General features: G+C 37.9%; 1 protein-coding gene across 2 annotated transcripts in view; it reads left to right on the top strand.

Annotated features, from left to right (window-relative positions):
* Positions 1–25,691, top strand: part of UBAC2 (UBA domain containing 2) — a 101,347-nt gene that overhangs the window by 69,868 nt on the left and 5,788 nt on the right. For both annotated transcript variants that reach the window (XM_008632414.2, XM_017732604.1), the window contains exons 5-7: positions 1,107–1,230; positions 3,106–3,153; positions 13,797–14,042. In XM_008632414.2, the coding sequence (XP_008630636.1) occupies positions 1,107–1,230; positions 3,106–3,153; positions 13,797–14,042 (418 nt within the window). The remainder of the gene's footprint in view (positions 1–1,106; positions 1,231–3,105; positions 3,154–13,796; positions 14,043–25,691) is intronic.

Raw genomic sequence — 25,691 nt, 5'->3', positions numbered from 1 at the left:
CCTGCTGGGTACAGAAGGATCCCTTTAATGTAAAGTCCTGTGGGAACTGCAACTCTTGAAAGTTTTGATAATCAGTGAAAAATCACCCCATGCAGCACCCTGTGCCTGTCGGGCCCAGGACAGCACAGAGCTATGGCTCAGCATTCACCTGGGGCTGATGGCACTTTGCTGGCGGCCTCCCCTGCCTGCAGCTTTCACAGCTCCTCCAGTGCAGCAAGTTGTGTCTGCCTGAAGAGACCTTTTGTAATTCACCTTCTCCATCCTAGGAAGTATTTTTCTCCTAGAATCTCCCATATCCATGCCTTTGGCATTGGTTCTTCTGTGACCTCCTCTGTGTTTTTTAAGACATGGTTTCGTTTTCTGTGTGCTTTATGGTGAGGAAAATGGGCTTTGTATCTCTGTGTCTGAATGAAATGCACTAGTTCATGTTCACAAGATCAGTCTAGGCATCTGCTTATTGTAAAAAGTGCTTGAAGTCTTAGATTCTATGACATTCCTTCCAATGGTGGTTTAAAAACTTAAAAAACATCTTGTGTTGTGATTAAGATGAGGACCCTAAAGGAAGTTTTATTTGTAGGGCCAGGAAGTCACTGGCAAAGGGAAATTAAATCAAACTGTCAATACTCCCATCTTAGATACTGTACTCTATTGGCAATCCTCTAACACCTTAAGTCTGGGTAAATACCAGGAGCGTAGCTTCATAAGTGAAGTGGTTTCCTTAACCTTTTGGGAAAGGTAAAATCCTTATCATTTGTCCATTTGAATCAAAGAAACTTTGTTCTGATGCAGGAAATCACTGCTGTTCTTGTTGTGTGCTGTGCTTTATAGGAGAAATCTGCTATCAGAGGAAATATGTTGCCTTCTCTTCTGCCTTCAGTCCCAAACATTTGGAAATAAAATACTTTTTGTCACTTGTTCTTATTTGCTAATTTATCTATTGCCTTGAATGCCACAAGTTACCTAGTGTTGGTTCCCACGGAAGACCTTTGTTTGCAAGGTGGTGTAACATTTTGACTGTTATGTACTTAGAATTAACTCCTTTTGATTCTTTGACACTACTGTTGCTAGTATCATTCTTATAACCATCTGTGTCTTTCTTTCTGCAGCTTGGGTCCTGTGTTTGCGCTGTTTGTTCCATTTTATTCCTCCATTCCAAGAGTGCAGGTGACACAAGTATTGGGACACTTTTCTATCACAAACAAGTCTCTGGTCTACATACTGGGTTTACAGGTATGGTATGTACTTGCTTGTTCATCTTTTAATAAACTAATAATGTAGTAGTTAGTTTTTCTGTAGTATTTCTGTATGTTTGTGTATGAATTTTGATGCACGATTCAACATACATTTAACAAGTAACTATCCCATCAGCTAAAACACAGAGAAACATGTGTTTCTAGTATGCTGAAGTGGTGAGCAACTGATGTGTTCTTACCTTGTCTTACATGGAAAAATATAATAGACAATTCTACAGGGGTTTTTTTTGGTCAGTAAAATGAATCAGACAAAAAGAGATTAAAACAGAACTTGTTCCTAAAGCATATGTATCTTTCACCTTTCCAGTTTACTTATATTCTTGAATTTGTTTATTTTTTCCCTTGTCTGTTAGAGTTCAAATGAAGGTGTAGAATACAGTATTTTTTATGGTAAGACTGTTTGCAAATAATCAAGGTTTTGGCGAATTTCAGTTTTCTATAAATTAATCTCACTTGTATATCATGCGTTACTATGTGACAGGTAATTTAAAATAGTGTAACATAGAGCACAGCAACATCATGTAGTATTCTGTGAACTATCACTGGAAAAATATAGCTATTTTGTGTAGAAAGCCAGTAATTGTTCAAAAAACAATTTTAAAAAACCCCAAACCCAGCAGCCTAGAAATGAATGGACAGTTGTGTTACAACCTGAATTATGAAATAGGAGACATACAAATTTGTGAGGAATTAGGCTCATTTCTATATGTTCTAGGGATTCAAAAGTAGCTCTGGCACTGGCAGTGGGGTAAACACCATAGTTACGTGAAATGTGGTAGAGAGTATTTTAGATAAAGTATTCAGTTTCAGAATGTTGACTTGTGCTCCACATGAACATTTAAGTCATCCTCTTTCCTGTTCAGCCTTTGGTTTCCTACACTTTCTGCTTCAGCACCTTATTTTCTTGATCTTTCAGAAATCTTGTTTCCTCTCTTCTGAACCCATCAATTCCACTATTATTGCAGTCTTTGGGAAAGCCATGATATTGTGTGGCCTGTTTTCCATCATGTCTTTTGTATTTTGCTTTCATACACTGAGCACCTCCAGTGCAGATCAGTGCTGTCACTAACCCCCATATCTGTGTGGGATCTCTCCCTGCTGTGTGCAGAACAGTTGCTGCCATCACACAGAGGCTGAGGGAAGACTCATTTGCCTTCTCCTCATTTGTAAACTCTGCCCTTATCTCAAGTCCCTGAGGGAAGGTGTTCTTATGATTCAGACAGCATCGTGCAGAAACATTTCAGTAACCAGTACTGGTCTAATTTTCAGTCCATTTTCCAGTTGGTAATAATCTTTTCCAGATGACTAGTCACATACTTTGCTAGAAACAATGGGCTGAAATGTTGGCTTATCAGGATTTTTTTAAAAATTCACTACGACTTATTTCTGTGATTTCATGTCAGCAAAATGTCACTGGGTGAGAACTCCATTCCTTTAATTTTGATGCTTGTGCTTAGTCTGTCTGACTGCATGTCTGAGAGCTTCACTTGGGGTGCCTGCCTGCTTGGAACTCTTCTCCCGTTGCTGAGTCATTTCCTTTGCTTCAGTCTGTCTTTCAGACTTGTTTTTCTGTGCAGCCTATAACTGACATCCTGTTATACTCAGTAAGCTATATGAAAATAAAATGTATTGTTCTGTAGAAGGGGAGCAATTGTTGGATCCCTGTGTTTTTTCCACTTTGCTGCTTCTGGAATACTTTTTTTTAATGTTAAACTGAATTTTAACAGAGGTAAAAGTCTGATGTCTTCCGTTGTCATGATGAGTGCATAGCCTATATTATATTGCAGCTTAGTAGTTCATATAGCAATAACTTTGTAAAATAAAAATTTAAATCCCTGCTCTTGTCTTCTAGCTCTTAACTTCTGGTTCCTACATCTGGATTTTAGCCTTAAGTGGATTGGTAAGTCTTACTGTTATAAAAACCGTGTGTTGCTTAAAACACTGTTATGTATGTGATCAGCACAGTATATTTGGACTCAAAATGAACAGAAATTACAAAGTAATATTTTGTGATGGTAAGTAGAAAGTTTTCCTCTTCAACTTAAAAATGTGTAAAGCACTGACTAGCTGGTGATACACTGACAGATGACAAAATTGGTAGTTAATATTTTCAGGGTGCCACTGCTCTCTGTTGCCATGGATATAGCTGTACACCCACAACTATAAATGACATTATTGAGGAAATGGTAGAAATGTGTGCCCTGGGTTGGGGTTTGGTTTTTTCAGTTTTCAGCAAGCCTCAAGCTTTGATTCCAAAACTCAGCTTTTAGTGGCTTTTTCATACTTTGCTGATCTCCTAGGAGATCTGTAGTATAGCTGTTTCTCACAATGACAGTGGCAGTAAGGGTACAAAATCATGTTCATCACATCAGTCAGATAAAGGAGGTGTGGTCTTTTTCCTTTCTTACTCTGTTCTTGATACTAAGGCACTAAGTGCTGAAACAGATGGTGCTAAATCCTTCAGATTATTAGATACTGGTGAGCTTCTCTTAAAATTTTACGAACTTAGACATTAGGAGCTCAGACTGATTTCTTGGCCCAAAAGACTGTAACCTTTTCAGACAGCAAGAGTGCCCACTTCCAAGGGAGCTCATTACTAAGTTGATGGAGTCCGGAGAACTCAAATTATGTCCTTGCTGCATACTAATTTGAACTCGGGTTGAGCTCAGAGGGAAATGCTGCTACAACTCTGTAGTTTGGTCTCCATTTGCATTCTATTTGCATTGACTGTTGCAAAGTATTCTGTGAATTTGCAGCATAACTAATAACAGGAGTGACAAAACAGCAAATAGTGACATGTTTTCATGATTTGATCTTGCTATAAATATCGATGATAGCAGTGCAGCTAACAAACCAGAATCTGTCTCCGCTGGAAATCAGCCCAAGCCTCTGTGCCCTCCGAAGGATCTGTGACTTCCTCCGAATGCACTACCCTTCCTGTTACTCGGCTGGCTCTTTTAATAGCCCTTCCTTTCAAACAGGTGTTCATTAGAGAGGGAAGGAAAGGAAAGAAATGGAAAGGCATTTTAACTCCCTCTTTCCTGATGACAGAAGCTGTATGTATACTTGGTTATACAGACATATAAAGAACAGCTTAATTTTTGTTTCGTAATATATTATGCAGTTCTTTTTTAATTCTCTTTTAATGTAAAGTTTTATTCTTATGTATAATGAAACTTTCTCAACTTTCTTAATTATCTTTTTTATAAATTAGCATGGTGTTTTTCATTTCAGGTTGACAGTATGTTTTACTTAGGTGTAAATCCACAGGATTAAATTGAGCTACCTCTGTGTCACAGGAAGGCTAAAAAAAATAATTTCAAGTTTTCTTATTGCTTCAGTCAGCATGAATTAAGTCATTGTCAATGATGATGTGTTTTCAGTCTCAAATTTTTTTCCGCAGCAAGCAGAGAGCTGCACTCCACTTTGTAATAAGTGCTGCAATTTCAAAAGAAATTCATGCTAGGAATTTCAGCCTTTTTTTTTTTTTTGTGTAGCATATCTGCCACACTTCTGTGATTAAGAAGTCTCTTTTTCTTCTCTGTTAGAAATTATAGTTTGCCATAAATTTTGAGAAAACTTGATAAAGGAATAAAGTTTCATGATACATTAAATAATCTGAAAAAGGATATGCAACTCTATAAAGGTGTCTTTTAGCACTACAGGTGTAGTTGGTTGATAACGTGTATGTAGAGTGCCAGAAGTTAATAGATTGTCAAATTGATGTTAAGTCCTTCTGACAACCTATGTTGTGTAATTCTTACTACTCTTGACATTTTTCTAGCTTACTAGCTTAGTCTTTGTGGACTCAAATTTTCAGGTATTTGTACAAAAGGGATGAGTAAATGCACTAACACCAGGTCAGATAGCTGTGATATTTAGTTACTAGTTTATTGCCTGTTAGACACTTCACTGTATTTTTAGCACTGAAGATCACTTAGCCACTCAAATGAGTGTATTATGATGCTGTTCTGTAATTTAACTTCTGCTTATGTGGAATATCAAAATGAATGGTGCACAATTTCTAGGATGTTGTCAGTTTCCACTTTGTCTTCACTATGTTCCTGGTTTAGGTTTATTTAAATTCTCACAATCTGTATTTGAACATGACTAAATGGGATCTGACTTTCCAGTTACATCCTTGTATCATTAGTATCATTAATCTTAGTTGTGAATTCCAGGCAGGGTATGGACATACTGAGAATTGTACTGCCTTGAGTTCTTGTTTTCAGTGGTTTTGAGTGATGCCATCATTACAGAAACGTGCAGGTAGGCATTCTTGTAATGTGCCTGGTGATAGGGAATTTTAGACAATTTGTAGTTTTGAAGGCGAATTGTTCTCAGTTGCAAAAATTACAGTTTTGTTATTGGAATACAGGTCTGCTGTGTCTGTCTTTGTGATGAGGTATATCTTGCTAGATCTAATTTTGATGCTGGATCCAGCACAGGAATACACTCTTAAAGGCAGTTTCTTTACTCTCCACATGAAACTGGACAATCAGCTATTGTACTTTTGGTATGTCAGTTGTTGGTATGTTGTATAAAACATGCTGTTTAAATACATGATGCCTATTTATAAGGAAGAGAGAATTTAAGAAGTAGAGTTAAAGAAAATCGCAAATCTGATGTAATCAGTAATCTGTAATGTTCTTACGATTGATAAGACTAATTTAATTTCTTGTGATTTATTTTGCCAGGAATATATGATGCCTGGCACATGCAGACCACATTTGTTTCTTATGATAGGAGTTTTTTGGGGTTTGTGTCATAAAATTAGGAAACATATTAGAGATGCCTAAAATTCTAATTCTTTCAGTAGTTGTTTACGGAAGTGCTTCCATGCAGTGCATATCACTCAGTTTAGTGAAGGCCTGAAACAGTTTCTTCACTATTTTTTTCTTTAAAATAATCAAAACAACTTAGGAAGTGGTATTCATGTTTCACTGGATGTATACATCTTTTTTTTTTTTCCCCCCACCCCTTTAAAATCTCTTGGATTCCCACTTTACATTTTTTCTTGCTACACTCTTGTAGGATTGAAATTTGAGAGGTGTGTCAAGGCTCAGTCATAGCTAGAGCTCGCCTGCTTAAAGAAGCTCAGGTTGGTCACCAGCAGAAGACATGTCCCACTAAGACATGCAATTCCCTCCACTTTCTAGGATGATGTCATCAGACAGATCACATGCCATGGGTTTTTCTGAGTAGCTTAGGGCTGTACTTCGTGGGGGAAGGTATCTTTCAGGCTCTTTCTTTGATTTTAGTGTTGTAGCTTTTCTTCTTATCTAGTATTGGTTTTTTACTTGTTTGCAAGATGACCTGCACTGCATAAAGTTCAAAATTTGGAACCCACCAAGTCTACTGTGAGCTGCCTTGAATTTATGTAGAGTTTAGTTCAAACCTTAGGAAACTGAAATTGAAAAGTTTCTGAAACCCTGCTTGACTTGCAGATTTCACTAAGCTGAATGCAACAGTTTTCTTCATTGTTGCTGTGCTACACTGGAATTTACTTTTCTCAGATTGTATGAAAAGTTGCACTTTTTATATTTAGACATTGGAAAACATAGAGCATCTGTAATTTAGAGCTTGTACTTTAATGGCTTAAGGTTAAGATAGAAAGTTCAGATGGTGTTGAAGGCATGGTTTTAATTTCAGTTCTGTTTTTTTGAGTACATTAGTTATTATTCATAATTTTGAAGTGGCTAACTTAGTTTTACATAGACTATGGTTATCTGCTCTTAAATGCTCCCAAGTGTACTTGGATTGTACTTTTGGGTTCTATTTGTTAAGAACTTTATCCATTCTTTCTGTTAGTTATTCATCCAGCTGAGGTGTTTCTGTATAGTGAATTCATGTCCTTTAGAATTGGCATTTATAGGATAAAATGTGATTCAGCTGGGGAGCAAAATAATTAAACCAGACTTTCATTGTTTTAGTTCTTGTCTTAAAAATAACATTATGTAGTTAATACCTGATCAGACCTAGGAATCACTGATTTTTGTGTTGTTTTTCTTCCTCTTTCACATCTTTCTTGAGTGATTGTGAACAATTCATGCTGAATTTTTTATTGTTTTAAAAAATGTTTTAAAAGGAATGTAGAAGCATTTGTATTACCCCACAGTATGGTGTTCATATTTAAGTTATCATCCCTTCTACATAATTAAAATTAGTATTAAATATGTACTTTCTCAAAGAGAGTCTTTGGTCAGAGTCTGTTAATGTATGCAGTTACCTCCACATTCATGTCCTGCTGCGCATTGTCCTTCATCCTCCAGTTAGTCTGGATATCCTTCAGTCATCCATGTTTAGTCTCATGTAGGTCTTTGGTCAAAGTATGATATTTCTTGGACTCTTTGTAACTGTGATTATAAGTGGATTCAGGTAAATGTTAGTTAAATGTTTGATCTAGTTAACTTCTGAATATTTGACATTGGTGTTACAGTATAAATATCAGTAGTATTGCTAATATCAGTGAGACTACCCACTCACTAAAAATTCTGCCTTTGCTTAAGTACTTACCTAAGTAAAACCATGTGTTTTGTGTGTAACTGATGTGATTCCCCTTTCCTGATAGAACTACCTACCAAAGAGCAAATACTCAGTTCACAGAATCACTGAGGGTAACATCTGGTCCAAACCTCCCTGCTCAGGCCGGGCAACCCAGAACAGCTTGCCCCGGGACCATGTTCTGATGGTTTTTGAGTATCTCCAAGGATGGAGACTCTACCACCTCGCTGGGCAACCTGTGCTAGTGTTCAATCAACCTCACAGTGAAAAAGTGTTTCCTGATCTTCAGAGGGAGCCTCCCATGTTTCAGTTTGCACCCATTGCCTCTGTTCCTGTTGCTGGGAACCACTGAGAAAAGCCTGGTTTCATCCTCTTCATTTCCCTTCAGGCATTTCTTTACTTCGATAAAATCCCTCTGGGCCTTCTCCAGGCCAGACAGTCCCACTTCCCTCAGCCTCTCCTCGTGTGAAAGATGCTCCCAGTCCTTTGATCATCTTTGTGGCCTTGCACTGGACTTGCTCCAGCAAGTCCATGTCTCCTGTGCCAGGGAATGCAGAACTGACCTAAGTACCCAGCTGCAACCTCAGCAGTGCATAGCTTGTGAAGTGAATAGCCTGAAATAAGAAATGGAAAAGCAACAGAGGAACAAAGGTTACAAAATGAAAAAGAAGCATAGTCTGTCTATCTGCTAACTTCATGACACACGCAGATATCCACATGTACATTAACACATGCTGAATCCTGCCCAAAACTAATGTGAAATATTTGTGTGGACAATGCTCAGTGGTCAGCTGACTGACTGTAAGTTACTTATCTGAGTGCCACTACATTCTACTGACTTTATTGTCTTAATGCCCCCTATAATGGGAACTTTGACACCTTGCCCACGTCAAGATGTTAACACATGATAACTGACTAAGCTACCAGCACTTATTCCTGCATCAGTTAACACATCTGAGAAAAAAAGGAGTTGATTCATCTGGAGTACAGGGGGATATTGGTTTGGAAGTGAGGTTTTAATTGTCTGGGGAGGAGGGAGATGCAGATATTTCCAACTCTGGAAGGAAGTAGTGAGAAAGGAAGGGAAAAGGTAATAATGTGTCATAAGATACTTTGTCTTTTATATCTGTGGCTTCTAAGATCCTGTAGAAAAATGGCTATTGGTTTTTCAGTTTGTATTTCACTTCTAAATTTCTCTCTTTGATCTGAGAGTTTCTGTGTCCAAAATACGGTCTATTTGGTCAGCTATGCCAACTGGTTCATTAGGAATTAGATCGTTCTATGAACATTTGCTTTTTTGGCAGCAATGTTACCCTTTTTCAGAGAGGGAATCCATGAGAGTAATTCAGCTGTGTGTGTACTTTGGAGACATCTGCCAAAGGATGAGTTACATCCTGAGTGCCCATTTTTCTCTATTGACTATGAAACCAACTTTAAACAACCAGCTCATAAGTAGGCTTTTAAATTACAGATCTCTATGTTGGGTTAGATTAATCAAATCCTGATCTTTTAATTGAAGAGATCTGGTTAACAACATGATAATGATCACCTGCAGAACGCTGGCAAAGACCAAGGGAACCTATGCTTAGGACTGTGCTGAAATGGCAGTACAGTCGTGCTTGCACATACACAATGTTTTTTAGCTGATAATGATTCCATCTGACCAATGAAGCATTGAGGAACTCTAAAGAAAAAAGTTTCAAGGTATCTGGAAAATTTATGAGCCCAGTCAACTGGAAACAAAATTGAAGAGAAATATTTTAGTATCATTATAATCTTATTTTTCTCTCAAAGTAACTATTGCAAAAGGCTGTTTATAGTATTTGCAACAATTTCCAAAAAGGAAACCCAAACAGAATAATCTGTTACAATTGTAACAGAAGTTGAAAATATATGTGTAGTGGGTTTATTTGTTGGGTAGTTGTTTCTTGGGTGGGTTTCACACAATCCATTTTGGTTTGATAAATGCCTTCTTTAATGAAGATAAATACAGGATTCTGACACAAACTTAAGCCCATGTTTTGATTCTAGTTGTATAGAATTCAGAACATACTAAGGATTAAGCAGATAAAATAGGTATATAAATGTCATTTCACCTTAAGAAAACTATTTGCTCTTCATTTGTTGGTATCTGAAAATAGCCAAGTCTTGAGTACATATGATTAATATATTTACGTTTTTCAGAACAAAATAATTGAGTATTTGCTGTCAAGTTCTGTTAGGCAAAATAATTTTCAACATCATTTTCTACACCAGTCTACTTTTTTTCTGTTTGATTTCCTTTTTTTGGTGTTAATCAAGTACAGTGAATTTAAATTTTAAATACTACTCCAGCTACTCGTGGAGCATATGTCTCTTTGCCATGTAAAATACTCGAGACCTGCCATGTTTGGTTTACCTTATGTACAGAGAAACTACAGCTACTTCCTTTTTCTTAAAAGTGTACAACTTTGGAAGGACATGAGGGAAGGGGAGGGGAAGTTAGGCTTTCTATGGGGGCAGGAGGAGGTTAGGAAACTTCATATGAAGAACCAATAGTAAGCCAAGGTGTTAAGAAAGTGAAAATATATAAGCACACTTTTTTTCTGCAGTGTGCCAGAGAGTTTCCAGCATTCTCCATTTCCTCTGCTTAGCACTATGCCACATGCAATATGGTGGATGATGCTGTGACTAACAGAAAACCATATAAGGTATAAGATGAACCTTATGTTGCCAGCCACAAATTCTCCATTCTAACAGTGTGAGCATAACCACAACGTCTTTCTGTGGTGACTTTTGGAGGCTAAAATACAGTAGAGGCTCCTCAGTTTGGGAGAAGTAGCCCTTTAATCTGATGTCTGGTGCTGAAATTGGGATATAATGAGATCGTTTTATCTTCCTTGAATAAACAGTGTTGCTTTGCTTTCTTAAACACTAGAAATTCACTCAATGTCAGTAACAAAAATGGTGTAAAAAGTTGCTTTATACTTTGTCAAAGCTTGTGTTTTTTAAAATGATATCAAGTTCTGCATATGAACCAGCTAAAGAGGAAGTTCTTTGGAAATACTTGACATTAAGATGAGAGTATGACACTGAGCCAGTCTGAATCACAAGACCTATTTTAACTACAAATATCTCCATTCTGGGTTTATTGGAAATATAGAAATAGCTATCTTGTCCTCACTAGGTGAAACTTACTGAAAATTTGTTATAAGTGACCACAGCGTTTCAAAGTTTCTTATACTTCCATATAATATCTCTTCGTTTTAGCATGTCAGTAAACTTCTAGCTATATAAAGCCTTTTCTTCCTATTAAATGCTCTGGGATGACTTGCTAAAAGGATATATATAAATATAACTGCCTAAAAGGAGGTTTTAATGAGGTGGGGGTCAGTCTCTTTTTCCAAGTAAGATAAATGGAAATGTCCTTTAAGTTGAGACAGGGGCAGGTTTAGGTTGAGTATTAGGAAAAATTACTCACCAAACTTGGTCAAGCACTGGAACAGGCTGCCTAGGGCAAAAAGAGGTTAACTCACCATCTCTATAGGTCTTTAAAAGACATGTAGATGTGACACTTAAAGACATGGTGGACTTGGCACTGCTGGGTTAACAACTGGACTTGATGATCTTAAAGCTCTTTTCCAACCTAAATGATTCTATGACTAGCCATCTCAGCTAAGGAAAATGCAAGAATGCTTTTACTGATGCAGCTGCTAATTGGTGCTTGCAGTACACCTTCCCTTCTGAGACAAACAAGTTCCAAAGTACTGACACCAAAGATATGCTGCTGTTATCTCATTGCTCAATTTTCTATCATGAGTTGATAAAAGAATGATTGTGTTTGTGGTTAATATGTTCAGACACGTGTCAAGATTTGTCATATATTCAGGGAGATGCGGATTTTCCTATCACCACTTGCTTTGTTTTGTTCTTGTGACTTTTTGAACCTGTTCAAGATTTTTGTAAACAGTAGACCTTTTCAAAGGTGGTAAGAGAGAGCGGAGATGAGTATCTAGGAGGGACATTTGAAAGCAGTGAGGGAATGCTGGTGTGATGTTGGACAAAGTATTTTGAGTGGGACTTCTTACCCTGTTAACACCTGTACGATTAGGTGTGCAGAATCCCTGGAACGAAAGAGGGCTCATGGCTCCACAGCGTAATGATGCTCCCTACACCTAACAAGGTGGGAGGAAGGAAGATAACTTATAGGCTCTGGTGCTGCTCGAGCGTTTTGCGTTGAAGAAAACATCAGATTAAATGTATCTGTAATATTTGCAGTGTGGTTCTCGCTCCCCAAAAAACTGCTTTCTCAGTTACTGTACAATCTAGGTTTTCTTGAGTGAGGAGTCTATCTACGTCACTCCCTCAGGACCAGGGCGTTAGCTTCTGAGAGACCTTCTTGCTAGGCAGATACCTCAAGTACTACATACCAAAAGCAGGTGAATTGCAGGAGTGGTATGAATTTTCTTCCTCTTATCCTTTGGCAATTATAGCTATATCTTAGTTTCCAGTTGATGTGCACAGGTTTTAGTCATGAATTTACAGTCATCTGGAACAGTTTCACTAGAGCTGAGGAAAGACTATCTGAGGTCATGAAAAAGCTTCTGTGACAGTGCCCTGTCCAGTTAGGACCTTCCTTTGAATACCGAAAATTTTTGTTAAAGGCAGCCTTCACTCTGATGTGATTATGGCCCTCATAGCATTTACCTCCTTTCTCAAAGCATGGCTGAAAGACTGAAGAGGGTAAGGGTAGTTTAAAGCTGTTCTTTCTCATTTTAGAATGGCCTGTGCTTGGTGTTACATTCACCCCTGCGTCATAAAATGAAAGTATAATAAAACAAAATCATTGTTTCCCAAAGTAGAATGTGGTTTTGCTAAAAGTCTCACTACCTCATTGGATATTTAACCTTTTAAATAGTATGAAAAATACCCCCTCTCCCAAAGAATGCTGCTTTTTCCTATACTGTCTCCCCGGTATACTCATCAATGCATTTAGTGTGTTTATACAAATGTCAGTGAGATACAACAAATAGCCCCAAATAAATAAATACTTCGGATGCAGAGTTTCTACATTGATTTTAGCAAAATTGCATTTCTGGGGTATATTTACAGATTTTTGAGGTTCAGATCTCTTCCTGTTCATTTCACTGTGCTGTCGCAGCATAATTTTTGTGGCATAACAGACAATAAAGGGTCACAAATGCTGAAATGTGGCATAAAGCAGAATGCAAATGGAACCTCTTTGGGCTCAAGTGCTGCGGCTTCACAATGACATTCAAAATAATGGCTGAGTGATGACTGTAAATCCATTTATGGGGCACATGAATTTCTCTTTCTCCTGCTAAATCTGAAATGAAATCAAGCCTCAAGGCAAGCACAAACACAGCAAATGGGATTTTTTCTAATGGGTAGGAGAAGTGCCTCACAAAAACTGGCTTTTTCAGTATCACAGTTTTTAATGAATTGTTTTTTAAACATTTTTTTTTCCTCCTGTAAGGTAGATGGGCTCCTTTTGGAATAAGTCTGTGCATAGTCTTAGATTTAACTTCAATTCTGCTTGTTTACTTTTATTTTTACTAGAAGGAGAGACTCGGGTGATGGGGACAGAAGCCTTAAGGGGGTTTGGGTTTTTTTGAAGAAGTGTTTACAGTGCTTCAGCATCCTCAAGAGCAGTCTTAATCTTCTCAGGTCAGCATGCAGCATACCCTGACCAGCTCTTTTACTAGAAATTAAAATTTTATTTGAATTCTGCCCAGTTTTAGAAAGGGTCACTTGGCTTGGGCTCAAATTCTGAAACAAACAAAAAACCCCATGCAACTTTATGAGTCACAGGCAATGTACCACACAGATTTTAAAAAGCAATAGTTTGTAGTTGTAGGGAAGTAAAGAAATCCCCTGTTCGTTCTCTGATTCTTGACTGAGAACAGTGAGTAAATACAGTAAAAGTGCTTTAAAAACCAGAAAGACCAACTGTTACCTGCAGCCAAATTCAAAGTAAATGTGGTGTATTTAAGTTCTTTGGTTTTCAGGGTTTTTTTAACATTTCATTTTTGATTTCAGCTTTCTGGGATTTGCTACAATAGCAGTATCTTAAAAGTTCATCAAATTCTTTGTGTACCCAGATGGGTAGCAAAGATATTTTCTTGGACTCTTGAACCAGTCTTCTCATCTTCGGAACCAACAAATGAAGTTCGAGTGGGAATGGGAGCAACAGTTGACATCCAGAGGCAGCAGAGGATGGAGTTACTGGATCGTCAAATCATGATGTCTCAGGTTGCCCAAATGAGGCGGCAAAGACAGCAGCAGGTATTGCTATACATTCTTTAAGGATTATATTGTTATAAGAAATATACTTCTTTGGTTCATAGATGTTGCATTGTTCCTGTTTCTTAAAAAGAATGTATTTTAAAATCTTTCTTCATCTTTCATACACTGTTGTACTGCTGATAGCTGTTTAAGTGGTTTATATAGCTTTATATGTTAAAACTGCTTCACAAGATGTGAGCAGAATGTCAGACAATTTCGTGGGGATATCAGTACTCCTGGCATTCTGTCACCAAAAATGAGGCTGAAGGGTAAAGTGATTGCTTCTTGGTGGTCTTTAATGAAAGACATTGTGTAAAGTTAGGAAATCAAAATGCTCCTGACTCTTCTGAGTATCTGTCTGGTTAGCATCATTTTCAGAGAGGTTGAAAATTTTTTATGGAATTCCTGTATTTGTAGGTGTATAGGTTGTTTCTTAAGGGCAGAAATTAAATTCTCTAACCTGCAGAGGTAAACCACAAGGGACTTGCTGTTTGCCACGTTTAATGCTCTTGGTTTATTTCCTTATTGAACAGAAGAGTCTTTATTTTCTCTGTTTTATACAAACCAACAAATGCAGATATTCTCAGACTTCGTGTTGCAGGGCAGTAAAACAAGGCAGGTGGTGTCTCAAATCCTGTATCTTAGATGTGTTACTTAGGTGTATATGTTACTAGCAGACAGCACGGGCCTTACCTTGCCATGTGAGAACTTGTATTGCTCATAATTTATTTACAGCCTAGCAATTTCAAGTCTTCAGTGAGTTTTCTTTGCCTGAAACACAGCTCTGTACTGATACATGAGTTCTTCTTGTGTTTGGGATAGTGTAGTGTGAACAGGTATAGCTGTGTTACCCTTAATGCATTACCAGAATTAGAGGTGTGATGGCATAAAGCTTTGACCTGCAACTGGAGTATGAATCTTTGTCTCCAGTCCCTGATAACATCATTCTGGTTTTCTTGTTTCCTTAACATTTCAATATGATGAAATTGTTCCTCAAGCAGGAACTTCTAAACTACTTTTCTCTATTCCTATTAAAATGCGAATCAGTTTTAACATAAGAACTGAACTAGAAATTACTCAATTCTTGAATGTTGCCATTGTAATAGCAAATGAATTTGAAGTGTGTGTTGGGCTACAAGTATCTGGGAAGAATGAAGTCAGGTTTCTTCAGATGTGACAAGGAGGCCGTTTCCAGTTACGAGGGACAGTCTTTCTAATATATCTTTAATTACAAAAAGTGGTAAATAAGTTCAGAACTGTAAATGATAAAAGAACGGTTGATAACATTTTCCTCTCATCGTGTCCTTTCCCTAGGCTATGAACAGTGAAAGTGGAAAAATGTCTTTTCATGTTTGACTTCAAATAGAATTCTTTAAAAAGGTTGGAGGGGTTTGAACATCAGTAAGATGGTTCCCTTTACAAGTTGCTGAAACACTTTCAAGTTACCTTTATGTTCAGCTTTTAACTTGAGCACAGCATTTATTTGACTAGTAGTGCTAATCTGTGAAACCAGCAATCAGAAGGCAATAGGATCAATGTATGAGTGTTTCATAGAGGCTCTTCAGAAAAGGTATGTCATGAAAGTTTTTCACCCACCTGGTGTTTCTTAATGACTCACTCACAGAATTTACTGGTCATCAACTAAATCAGAAAAAGCATCACTCGCAAATGTTGCTGTGTAGTGGTAAAAATGAAAAGCAGACTGTTTTCTATCTCAAAATAATATTGGAAAAGTTGAAAACCATTTTCTGGATTGCTATACTTGGGCAATTCTTTTGCCTTTAGAGATTTGGCAAGGTGTAATTTGAAGACAGTGGAGCGGAACGGATCATGCTACAGATGAAACGAATTTAGATGATAATTTTACCTGTGGGAGGAAAGCTGATAAAGAGTACAGATCAGTTTCTTAGACAGTTTTTTTGTGGAATTCAAATAATAAAAGTTGTGAAGTACGTCAGTCATCAGATAGGGCTTTGAATTATATTCTGGGTAAATGTGTGGATTTCTGAAGTCCCAGTATGCTGTCTGTACGTAGTGTGCCATGGGTGAGATAAACTAACACTTTCTCTCACACTTTCCACTTTGCTTGGTGAGGGAAGTGAACTTTAACTTTCCTCTGTATGCCATAGTGCAACGATTTTGTTCAGCTGCCTCTTGAGAAGGTGCTCTGCTCATTCCTCCCACTCCTTTACTCTTCAGTTCATCTGTTTGAGAAATGAGACAATGCAGTTTCCCTGGATGTTGGTAGCATTATGGAAGGAGAAGATCAGTGCTTTTAATGGGGCTCCATTGTCTGTGCAATGTTGGCAAACTCCCATAAGGGAGGCCCCTCTCTTAAATAGATGCTTTTTGTAGTAAGTTTATTCTTTGAGTCTTCACAAGAAATTCTGAAGAATGTGAGCCTGACAGATTATGCAAACCAACATAAAAAAATTTAAATTAAAAAAATAAATAAATAAACCAAAAGGGGGGAAAAACTGGGGGAAAAGCCTTTCTCAGAAGTTGTTTATAGTGTACCTCTGTGATACTGATATGTAAATAATTTTTTTTTCCTGCTGTTCACTAAGCCTTTTTATCCAAAGCAGAGTTCACTTTGGATGCTTTCTACAAAATACCAAAAAGCAAGGAACAATCACCCCAGAATTTCTTCGCTGTCAATTCTTTGAGCTTTACCTTTCCCAGTCTTTTTCTAGCTGAAATGTTCTGGTCTGGAGGAACCTGAAGCATGGAACTGCATGTGTGGGTGCTGGGTTGTCAAACACCTGTGACTTCGATGAGTAGATTGAGTGTGTGGTAGAATTTGAAAATAAACCCACCAAGTTCATTACTTGATGTACTTCATTTTAGCTCTCAAATACTCAGTGGCACTGTGTCTGAATATGTTGCTAGAAACTGTGACATTGATAGTTTCTCAGGGGAGTGTGGTTAAATGGTGACTGGTTTTTGTGTTGGTTTCTAGCTGCTGTGGATACAGCCCTTAAACACGTCATAGTGTTCATCTAGAAAACTTTCTAGATCTTACTGTGTTCTTTGTTTTCTCCTGTGGATATTGCTGAGAAATTATGATCTTGTCCCAAATGAATTACTTAGCATCACCTACATTCACCTTTAAAGGCAGTGGAATAAAATGTGTGCCGTATGTATTCATTCTCTAAAAAAATACTAGCTTGCCATTTTGTTACTGCTTTTAAAACTTCACTTTCTTAGTTCTTTTCTTTCACACTCTTTTGTGTGTCCTACTTTGTAAATAGTTTGTCCTGTTTTTCTTTTTTTCCCATTATCTGATCTCCTGTTTCCCTTCACACTGTCACATTTTCATTCCCCACTATGCCATTTTCCTCCCATGTTTTTGTCACCTCTTTACCTTCACCTCTCTTGTTTCCTATACTTTGTATTTGCTCCTATACAAAATGCTTCTTCACTTTGGGGGAAGTTCTCTCCCGCCATGTCTTACCACCAGTAATCATTTGCTATTTTATCCTTTTGACACTGAAATATTGATAAAAATTTTGGTCTTCCTCTCCTGATGTTTCTATTTCTAGGTCTCTTTCATTTCCCAGCATTTTTCTAAAGTTTATCTTTCTGTAACCCAAATAAAACCCTGATGGGAAAAGGGAAGCAACTGCTGCATCTGTGCACCAGTGTGGGTATCAAGGAGTCAACTTGACTTTCACTTCCCATTGAGAATCTTGGAGGGAGGCTGGCAGATACCCAAATTGCGAATAGATAGGGAAGATTCCGTGCCTAGGTGGTATTGGCTACACTGATGTCACTACAGTTATGTGGAAGGTGGTAGAAGTGCCTTCTGCTGGCACTAAATACAACTTCTTTGAGCACTCCTACCTGTGCCCATTTGGGATGGATGGTGTATCAACGTCAGTCCCTTCATCTTGAAAAAATGGGGTTTTTCTCCCCAGAGCATTTTTGCTGAGCATATTAAAGACATGGTATTGCCTTCTTCTTGGCTTCTCTTAAGTGTCTTGGGTCAGGGAAGAGCTTCGCCAGGTTGCTCCAGACTGCAGCAAACCTACAGCCACATATGAAAATCTTCATTTCACTAGCTCTCTTTCTACCCTATAGTCCACTTAAAGCTTATGTTTTCTTTTCCTTCCTGTCTTTTTGTTCTTCTCTTCCAGCTGCCGCTAATTTTCACTGAGGCCAGACTCTCCTTAGATTCATACCACATGGTATCTCATATGTATATCTCATCTTCATCATATAGGAGATTCTGCTGCTTGAAAAGACTTGTCTCCTACAACAAAGGGACTTCCTCTAATTGTTCATTTATTAGATGTCTTTCTCCTGGGACACTGGAGACATGTTCTGTGGGGAGGCACACTGAGTGTCTTTATTGTTATGGGGAGCCTCATATCCTGAGCGATTTGCAAGTTTCATCTTTTATCAACTAAGGACTGTGAGACTAGATTGGTAATTTACCTTCTGGTTATATCTAAGCAATAAACTCCTGACCTTGGAAAAATAATAGATTAGTGGAGCAAAGATTTTCCTGGCTCAAGAATTCTTCCTCAGGAATGTTATCCTCATTCATGATGGTAGAAAAAAAATCCCCCAGTGAATATGCTTCCAGACAGTTCAATTCTGCTTTCTCAAAGTGAAGAACCAGACTCAGGCATATTCTTTAGCTCTCCTACTGGCATTTCAATGAGGTGGCACTTCAATGAAGTCTTCTTGAATAACTTCACAAGTCTAAGTACCAACAAGAAGTCCTTCAAACAGATATTTTGAACCGTGAAGACCTTCTGCAACCTTTATACATTGCCAAGTCCATGAAAACCCTTGCTCTCACAGCCAGGACTTTGGATGGAAGCAGCTATTCCATTTTGTTCCACAAATGTATGTATCATTGTCAGGAAGGAAACTACCAGACTGGCTTACCTGAATAAATGAGTGAGACTTTCAACTGAGTGTCACACAGTCTTTTTCTCTAATTACGTTTCCATTCCAATCAGTCTGTGTTACCTAAGGCTTCTTTGGGGTTTTCTGACACATTTGAATAGAAGCTGCCTTTAGCAACACTTCCATAAACCCCAAAGACAATGATACGTAGGGTACCAATAGGATAAAAAAGCTTTTGTGCCCAGACTCATGGGATGTGTGTGCACAGGATTTGATATCATATTTGTAAAGAATTGTATTAAGCAGTAAGTGATTTACAGATTCATTTCAGTCCATGAATGAAGCTTGTATGCTGCAGCAATAATCACTGTGGCTAAATTTAGACTCAGTATTCCATCACTCTTCCTTTCCTCTGCATGCCAGTGTACACATGTTGACATATTTTGAAATAACAGACAGCTTCCATTTTTATAGAGAAAACAATATTTTCCTTCAGACCTGTGTCTTGAGCTCATCCTTTGCTTTTTTTGCACTCTGCTGACATTTTCAAGCCTTGATTATTCTCTGTAATTGTTTAATACTATTTTCTTTGTGTTGAAAATAAACTTGGATTTATTTCAAGCATTTATTTGGTGTAAAAACTGCATATGCTACTGATGTTGGCATGCCGAAACTCTGGTTTTTAACTGTTCCATGTTAATAATGTATTTGCAGCAACCGATAACCCACTGCTATTCTGGATTATTTTGCTGTATAACTTTTTCCATGGATTCTAGGTGTGAAATTAAAAACATTGAATTTCCAGAGTCCTGATCCAGGTAATGAGCAGTTTATGACTATTTCCTCTACAGACTACCACAGAAACTTCAGGTTTCTGTCTTTTTTTATGGAAGTTGGCCATTCCACGAGCTGACAGACAGTAGAGCTAACAGACACTAGTGCTAGTAGAATAAGCTGAGTGTGTCTCATTAACAGCCAGCTGTCTCAATCACAAGATTGACTTTATCTCCTACTCATTAGTAGCACCCTGCTCATATATTGAACAATCCTTTTTTCTCTTGGGCTGGAATTATGAAATTATCTTTCTTTCTGAGTCAACTTTTGAGCTATAGCCTATGAATTTGGATTAATATTTGTAATCAGCTTCCCTAGAGAAGCAGTGGTTGGACAACTTTCTAGAGCAAAACACTGTTTTATTTCAAAGCAAATAATTTGTTTGAGAAATAGAGTATGTTTATTCTCCTATGAGATTGGTCTATATTGCCTTCCTCTGGCAATTTAACTTGAGGCAATTTCTTATAAAAAAGCTCATGGCATACAAACTTCCGCAGGCATTTCCAGAATATTTAATTCACTGTTGTTGGATCAAGTTCTGTTTACAGAAGGCAGGGTTTTTTTAGGTGTACCTGTCCCTTCATTTCTAATAAACATGGGGCAAATAAGGCATCTGTTTTGGGGGCATCTTTTTTTTTTGATTATTGGGTACCAGGGCTTCTTCTGTTGTCCTTGCAATGTGCACTCAGAGAGTCTTGATGGACCATTTGTTCTTCTAGAGTGTCATTTTCTGCAGTATGTAGTAAAAAAGAAGCCTGTGGTTCAGATAGTACGTGGTCCTACTTAACATTCAGGTTTTCTGGTTTGAACTCTGATACTCGCACGTAACAACTGCAAGCTGGTTCCACCCCTTGTTCCTTAATGTGCTGCTGTGGTGGCTTAAGCCCAGCCAGCAACTAAGCACCAAACAGCCACTCACCTCCCCCTGCCACCCTGGTGGAGTGGCGAGGAGAATCAAAACTAGGTTGAGATAAGAGCAGTGTAATAATTGAAAAGAAGTAAAATATAGTAGTAGTAGTAGTAGTAACAATAGTAATAGTAGTAGTAGTAATAATAATAATAAAAAGAAATACAAACCAAACAAGTGATGTACAATATAGTTACTCACCACCAGCTGACAGAGGCCAGACCCCATTCCCTAACCTGGACTGGCCTTTTGGTTAACTCCCACAGTTTAGATATTGGGCATGGTGTTCTATGGTGTGGAATGTCCTTTTGTTCAGTTCAGGTCACCTGTCCCAGCTATGCAACCTTCCAGCTTTTTTTTGTTTGCATCGTCACTGGCAGAGCATGAGACACACAAAAAATAGTCCTTGACTTAAGATACATACAGCTTAGCAAACCCCAAAATGTCAGTGTGTTACCAACATTATACTGAATCCAAAACACAGCACTACCAACTACTGAGAAGAAATTAACTCTATCCCAGCTGAAATCAGGACAGATACCTTAAGAGGCACTATAGGTGCAAAGTGCTGCATATGACACCTTGTATATTGACTTTGAGATGTCAACAAATGGAAGCTACTCCTATTTGCAGCCCAAGACAACTGGAACCTTTACATCCCAAAATGGAATGCTGATCTGTTTCCCTATGTCATCACAGACTAGCCTTTTATATAGTCAGGTATGTGTTTATGTAGTATTTTGAAGAATTTGGGTTTGAGTTTCCTCTGTGCCCAGAGTTTGTTATTTCAGCTTGTGAAATCAAAACAATTTTAGAATTCTGATGTCTCACTTTGGTTTCATTCTCTCCTTATTCCTTATTACTCTTTGAAAAGGTTTTTGCACAGGAGGTGAGTGAAGAATTATCTGTCTAATCATCATGCTTTAATACCAGTTCAGTGTCACTAGTCCACATCCAAAGAGCCATGTGATAAGAATTAGAACTGTTTTGTGCAAAATGTCTAAAACAGAGCTGAAATTATTTCTTCAAGTACAGACTCCATGTTCATGCTGGTGGACCTGCCTTCAGCATTTGGAACACTGGACACCCCCAGTGTCATGCCAGTGCTGAAATCCCTTCCATTGTCTCTCAGGCAGCTTCAGGAGCCAGATTAAGGTGTTCCTTCTAGATTTCAAAGGAAATACTGATCAAGCTTCAGAAAAGACCACATGTGGATTTCTGAACTTCTGTGACACATGAGCTCCTCAGGGACAATGCAGGCATCAAAGTTCAGGATGGAGAAAATAAGAGCTGGAGACAGAGCCTTTTGGCTGAATAGACTTGTCTGTAGGATAAATTTCCAGAGAAATTAGAATATCATTAGAAATTGCTGGAGTGCTTTACTTGGTGAAAAATTCTTTCCGTCATTAGGAACAGTGCTTAGAACACTAATACTGTTATGTTTCTACCCCCTTTCAAAAGAGGGAAGTTATTAAAGTAAAAGGAAAACAAAACAAAAAAAATTCTTCCCAAACAACCAAAAAACAGAAGAGTTTTATCCTCACAAAAAGAGGCAGGCTTGACTTTGAGTAAGTGTACTGGAAATTTCACCATTTTAATCTCTTATGCAATGTGTTGAGCAGCAGATATCATGTCATCCAAGGGTATGCTTTTTTTTTTGTTTTGTTTATATCATCAGTATGTGAACTTTGGAGTCAATACATTGTTGAAAAATCTATACCAGAAAAGCAAGTCGATGTTTCTTGTTTCCAGTATATTTTTTAATGAAGCTTTATATGAAAAAAAGTAAGACAATATTTATGTCTTTATCAAGTAAAGGCTTCTATACAGAATGGAATATTTTACAAATGTTACTTTCTTCACAAAGGTGAAATGCAAAGCAATTTCCTTTTTCTTTTTTTTCGCTGCGGTTGTTGTGTCAAAAAAAGGTGAACAGGACATATATCAGGAGGTGCTTCCTGTTTGTGCAGATGACAAGTTGGCATTAACCATCTACAGGAGATAACGTTATCAAAATATCTTAGCCACATGCATCACTTTCAAGAGGATTTTTATAAAGCATTTTCTTTCATTTCTTTTGAAATTAGTCTAATGAAAATATATACATATCTGAAAGCTACATAACTGGATATTTGTTAATTGTCCATAATACAACACTTTTATTTGTCAAACTTTGGATAAGAAGTGCTTCTGCAAAATATGCCATGGCGGGTGTGTACGTGGGAAACAGGCTGAGCTGTTTTTCAAAACAGAGAGGGAGGAGATTATGTGAAAAGAAATGGCAATAACTAGGGGTTTAGCATGCTGTACAATCAAAGACATTTGCTAGCTCTAGATATTTCTTCCTTATTCTGTAGGAAAGGAGGATACTTCTTTCTTGTCCCAGAATTGTCCCAGGCACCATTAAAAGAAAAAAAATAACAACCCAAATTAAAAAAAAAAATCAAGGATGTGACCTAGAAAGGCACAGCTTCTGTATGTAAAGCCTTGGCAGCTATCCAAGATGAAATCATCAATATGGCATTTCCTTAAAACCTTTTCTGTAATGAAGAGCTGCTATTTTCCCATTCCTTTAGTCCAGTCCATCCTTAAATCTCATTCTTTGGTCACCTAAACTTGTGACGAGTTTGTTGTCTTCCTGTAACGGAAGTTCCAACATCACCAGTGTTCTCCTAATCCACTTCCAGTAGTGATTTATGAGAGACCAGTAAAATTATTTCCTTGGTATGTTTGTTTCCTATCAGGCAGTAACAAAGAACTTAAAATCAACTGATTCACCCAGTCTGCGCTGCTAAACCAAAGGAAACTTCAGAATTCTCCTACAGTTAAAAAATTACAGCATAGGATTAAAGGAGGAAGAAAGTTTTATAGGCCTTTCTTAGGTTTGTCTTGTCACCCTTCTAGTCAAATAATTAAAGAAGCAGTGCTTTTGTCAAGTCTTTTTCTTGATGACATTTTGAAGAAGAAGTTGCGACAGAGGTAAGGGCTGGGCCCCCAATTGTGCACAGTATTTTTGTGAATCATAGTCTAGAATTTTTCAGTGCTTCTCATTCTCTAGCAGTACAGCTGCACTGGCTGCTCCCCATCATCAAAGATCAGGACCAAAAAAACGTTGCCTGAGATAATCTCAGTGCAAGATATCCCAAGTCTGTCAATTGTGAAATCTGGCTCTGGATGTAAGAGGTTTAATGCATCCTCCTTACCTTGTCCCAGGTCATGTTAAGTCCCAGCCCCCAAACCATGTAGTGTTAAACTTAATTCTTTTTATAACAAACTGCAAACTGGAATCACAGAAGAACTGCGTGGACTTCACTAAATGGATTCGACTGGCACACACTTGTCACTGAAAGTGCTGCTCAGGAAAGGAGCTTACATAGTAGACCCTTGAGCATCCCCAGTGCTTATTGTTTTGGACCACTCTAGAGAGCTCTGTTATCTGAGGCAAGGTGCCTGTGGAGAGTGAGCAGATTGGTGTGAGCTCCTCTGTGCTGTTGGGTGCTGATGCTGAGAGTCAAGTATAATGTGAAATGCTTAGATATGGTTTGCTGATTCCCCAGGAGGGACTCTCAGATGGTTTAGAAGCATCACTTACATAAATTAATCAGATTGGATATCTTCCTGTGAAATCTTCCTGATTTCTCACAGGCAGGTGTAGTAGCACAGTGTAAAACCACTGCAGTACAGAAATGATCATAAAATTATGAAGAGGAGGTCTGCAAACTAATTTCTGTGAGGCAAGAAGGAATATTGGTCTGGAAATTTCCTTCTGTGCATTTTTATAGCTGGAATTTGCAACATTTACTTAATGTTAAGACATTATTTGGTGCTTGATTTGGCTCAATTTAAAACAGATCTTCATGTATTTCTGCTGTGATAGTTAAGGTTGTCTGAAGGTCTTTGCATAGTCACCATCCATACTGTAAATCCATAGCCTTGATCTCCATCTTCTGTGGATTTAAGATGTTAGCTGCACTTCCCAGTTTTTCCTTACCTTTATGAGATTGGCCACATTGCCAGTCCCATAGTTCCTGCTGCAGTAAACCTTCAAAACTAGATAGTTATATTTGTAAGGAAGCTGCAGTTCTTATTGAAAATAATGAATTCTGTGTATGTTAATGCAAACTGTATTGTAAGCTTAAGGCAAGGAAATAGACAAGTCTGTCTGTAGTGTTAGGTGACAGAGCACAGGACAGGGAGGGTGCAAAACCAGACTGGAATAGGCAGCTCAGTATTGAAACTCAGGGCACTGCTGGAAAGGTACATTTATTTCAGTCTTCAGGCACACTGGATTAAAGGTAAATTCATGTTTATTGTAGATTTTATATTTGATATTCATTATTCTGTATGATTTACAGTGCTTCAAAGGAATGTGTCATAGTCCTGTTAGTATTTTTACCCATTCAGTGTGAATGACTTGCGGCAGCATTACTTTCTCCATCTCTAAGTAATAAAAACAGGTAAAGCAATGTTAGTGCAGTGTTCTTGCTGAACTCTAGAGCTTAGTAGACTGTGAGAAATTCAAAGTTTGTTAATTAAAACTCAACATAATTCTGAGTTACAGGAAATTATAGGTGGGGAAGTACATGATGTGATTTCCCAAGACTGCAAGGTAGTGCAGTGGTGTCAGTAGAAGATCTGAGATCCTTCTTTCTCCTTAGGCTTACTCTCCAAACCAGTTCTTCTTTTTACTACACTGTGCTGTTTGACTAACATGAGACTTACACAGAATCCTTTGATCAAAACCTCATGAATGTTAAGCAAATGTTTTATACAGTATGGGAAATGTAGACACATTTTTTTAAATTCAAATTCATTAACAGTGGAATCTATGTCTTGAAAACAGGTGATGGCTTCTGGCTATTTCACCTCTTGACAGGGAAAAATGTACTCTAGTATAGAAGGGACTAGAACATTTCTCAAGCTGGTGTTTCAAATCTCATGATTCTTCAAATGCTTTTTTAAGTGTGCAATTGTACTGCCCCCTGTGGTGTCTGGGCTGGTCGGGTCTCCTCTGGAGAGCAAGGAAGGAAACAAAGGAAAGGGCAGGAATG

Source organism: Corvus brachyrhynchos, unplaced genomic scaffold (genome assembly GCF_000691975.1).
Source record: "Corvus brachyrhynchos isolate BGI_N302 unplaced genomic scaffold, ASM69197v1 scaffold12, whole genome shotgun sequence".
Classification (NCBI taxonomy): domain Eukaryota; kingdom Metazoa; phylum Chordata; class Aves; order Passeriformes; family Corvidae; genus Corvus; species Corvus brachyrhynchos.
The sequence above is the reverse complement of the archived record's forward strand: the minus strand, read 5'-3'. Positions and strand labels throughout refer to the sequence as shown.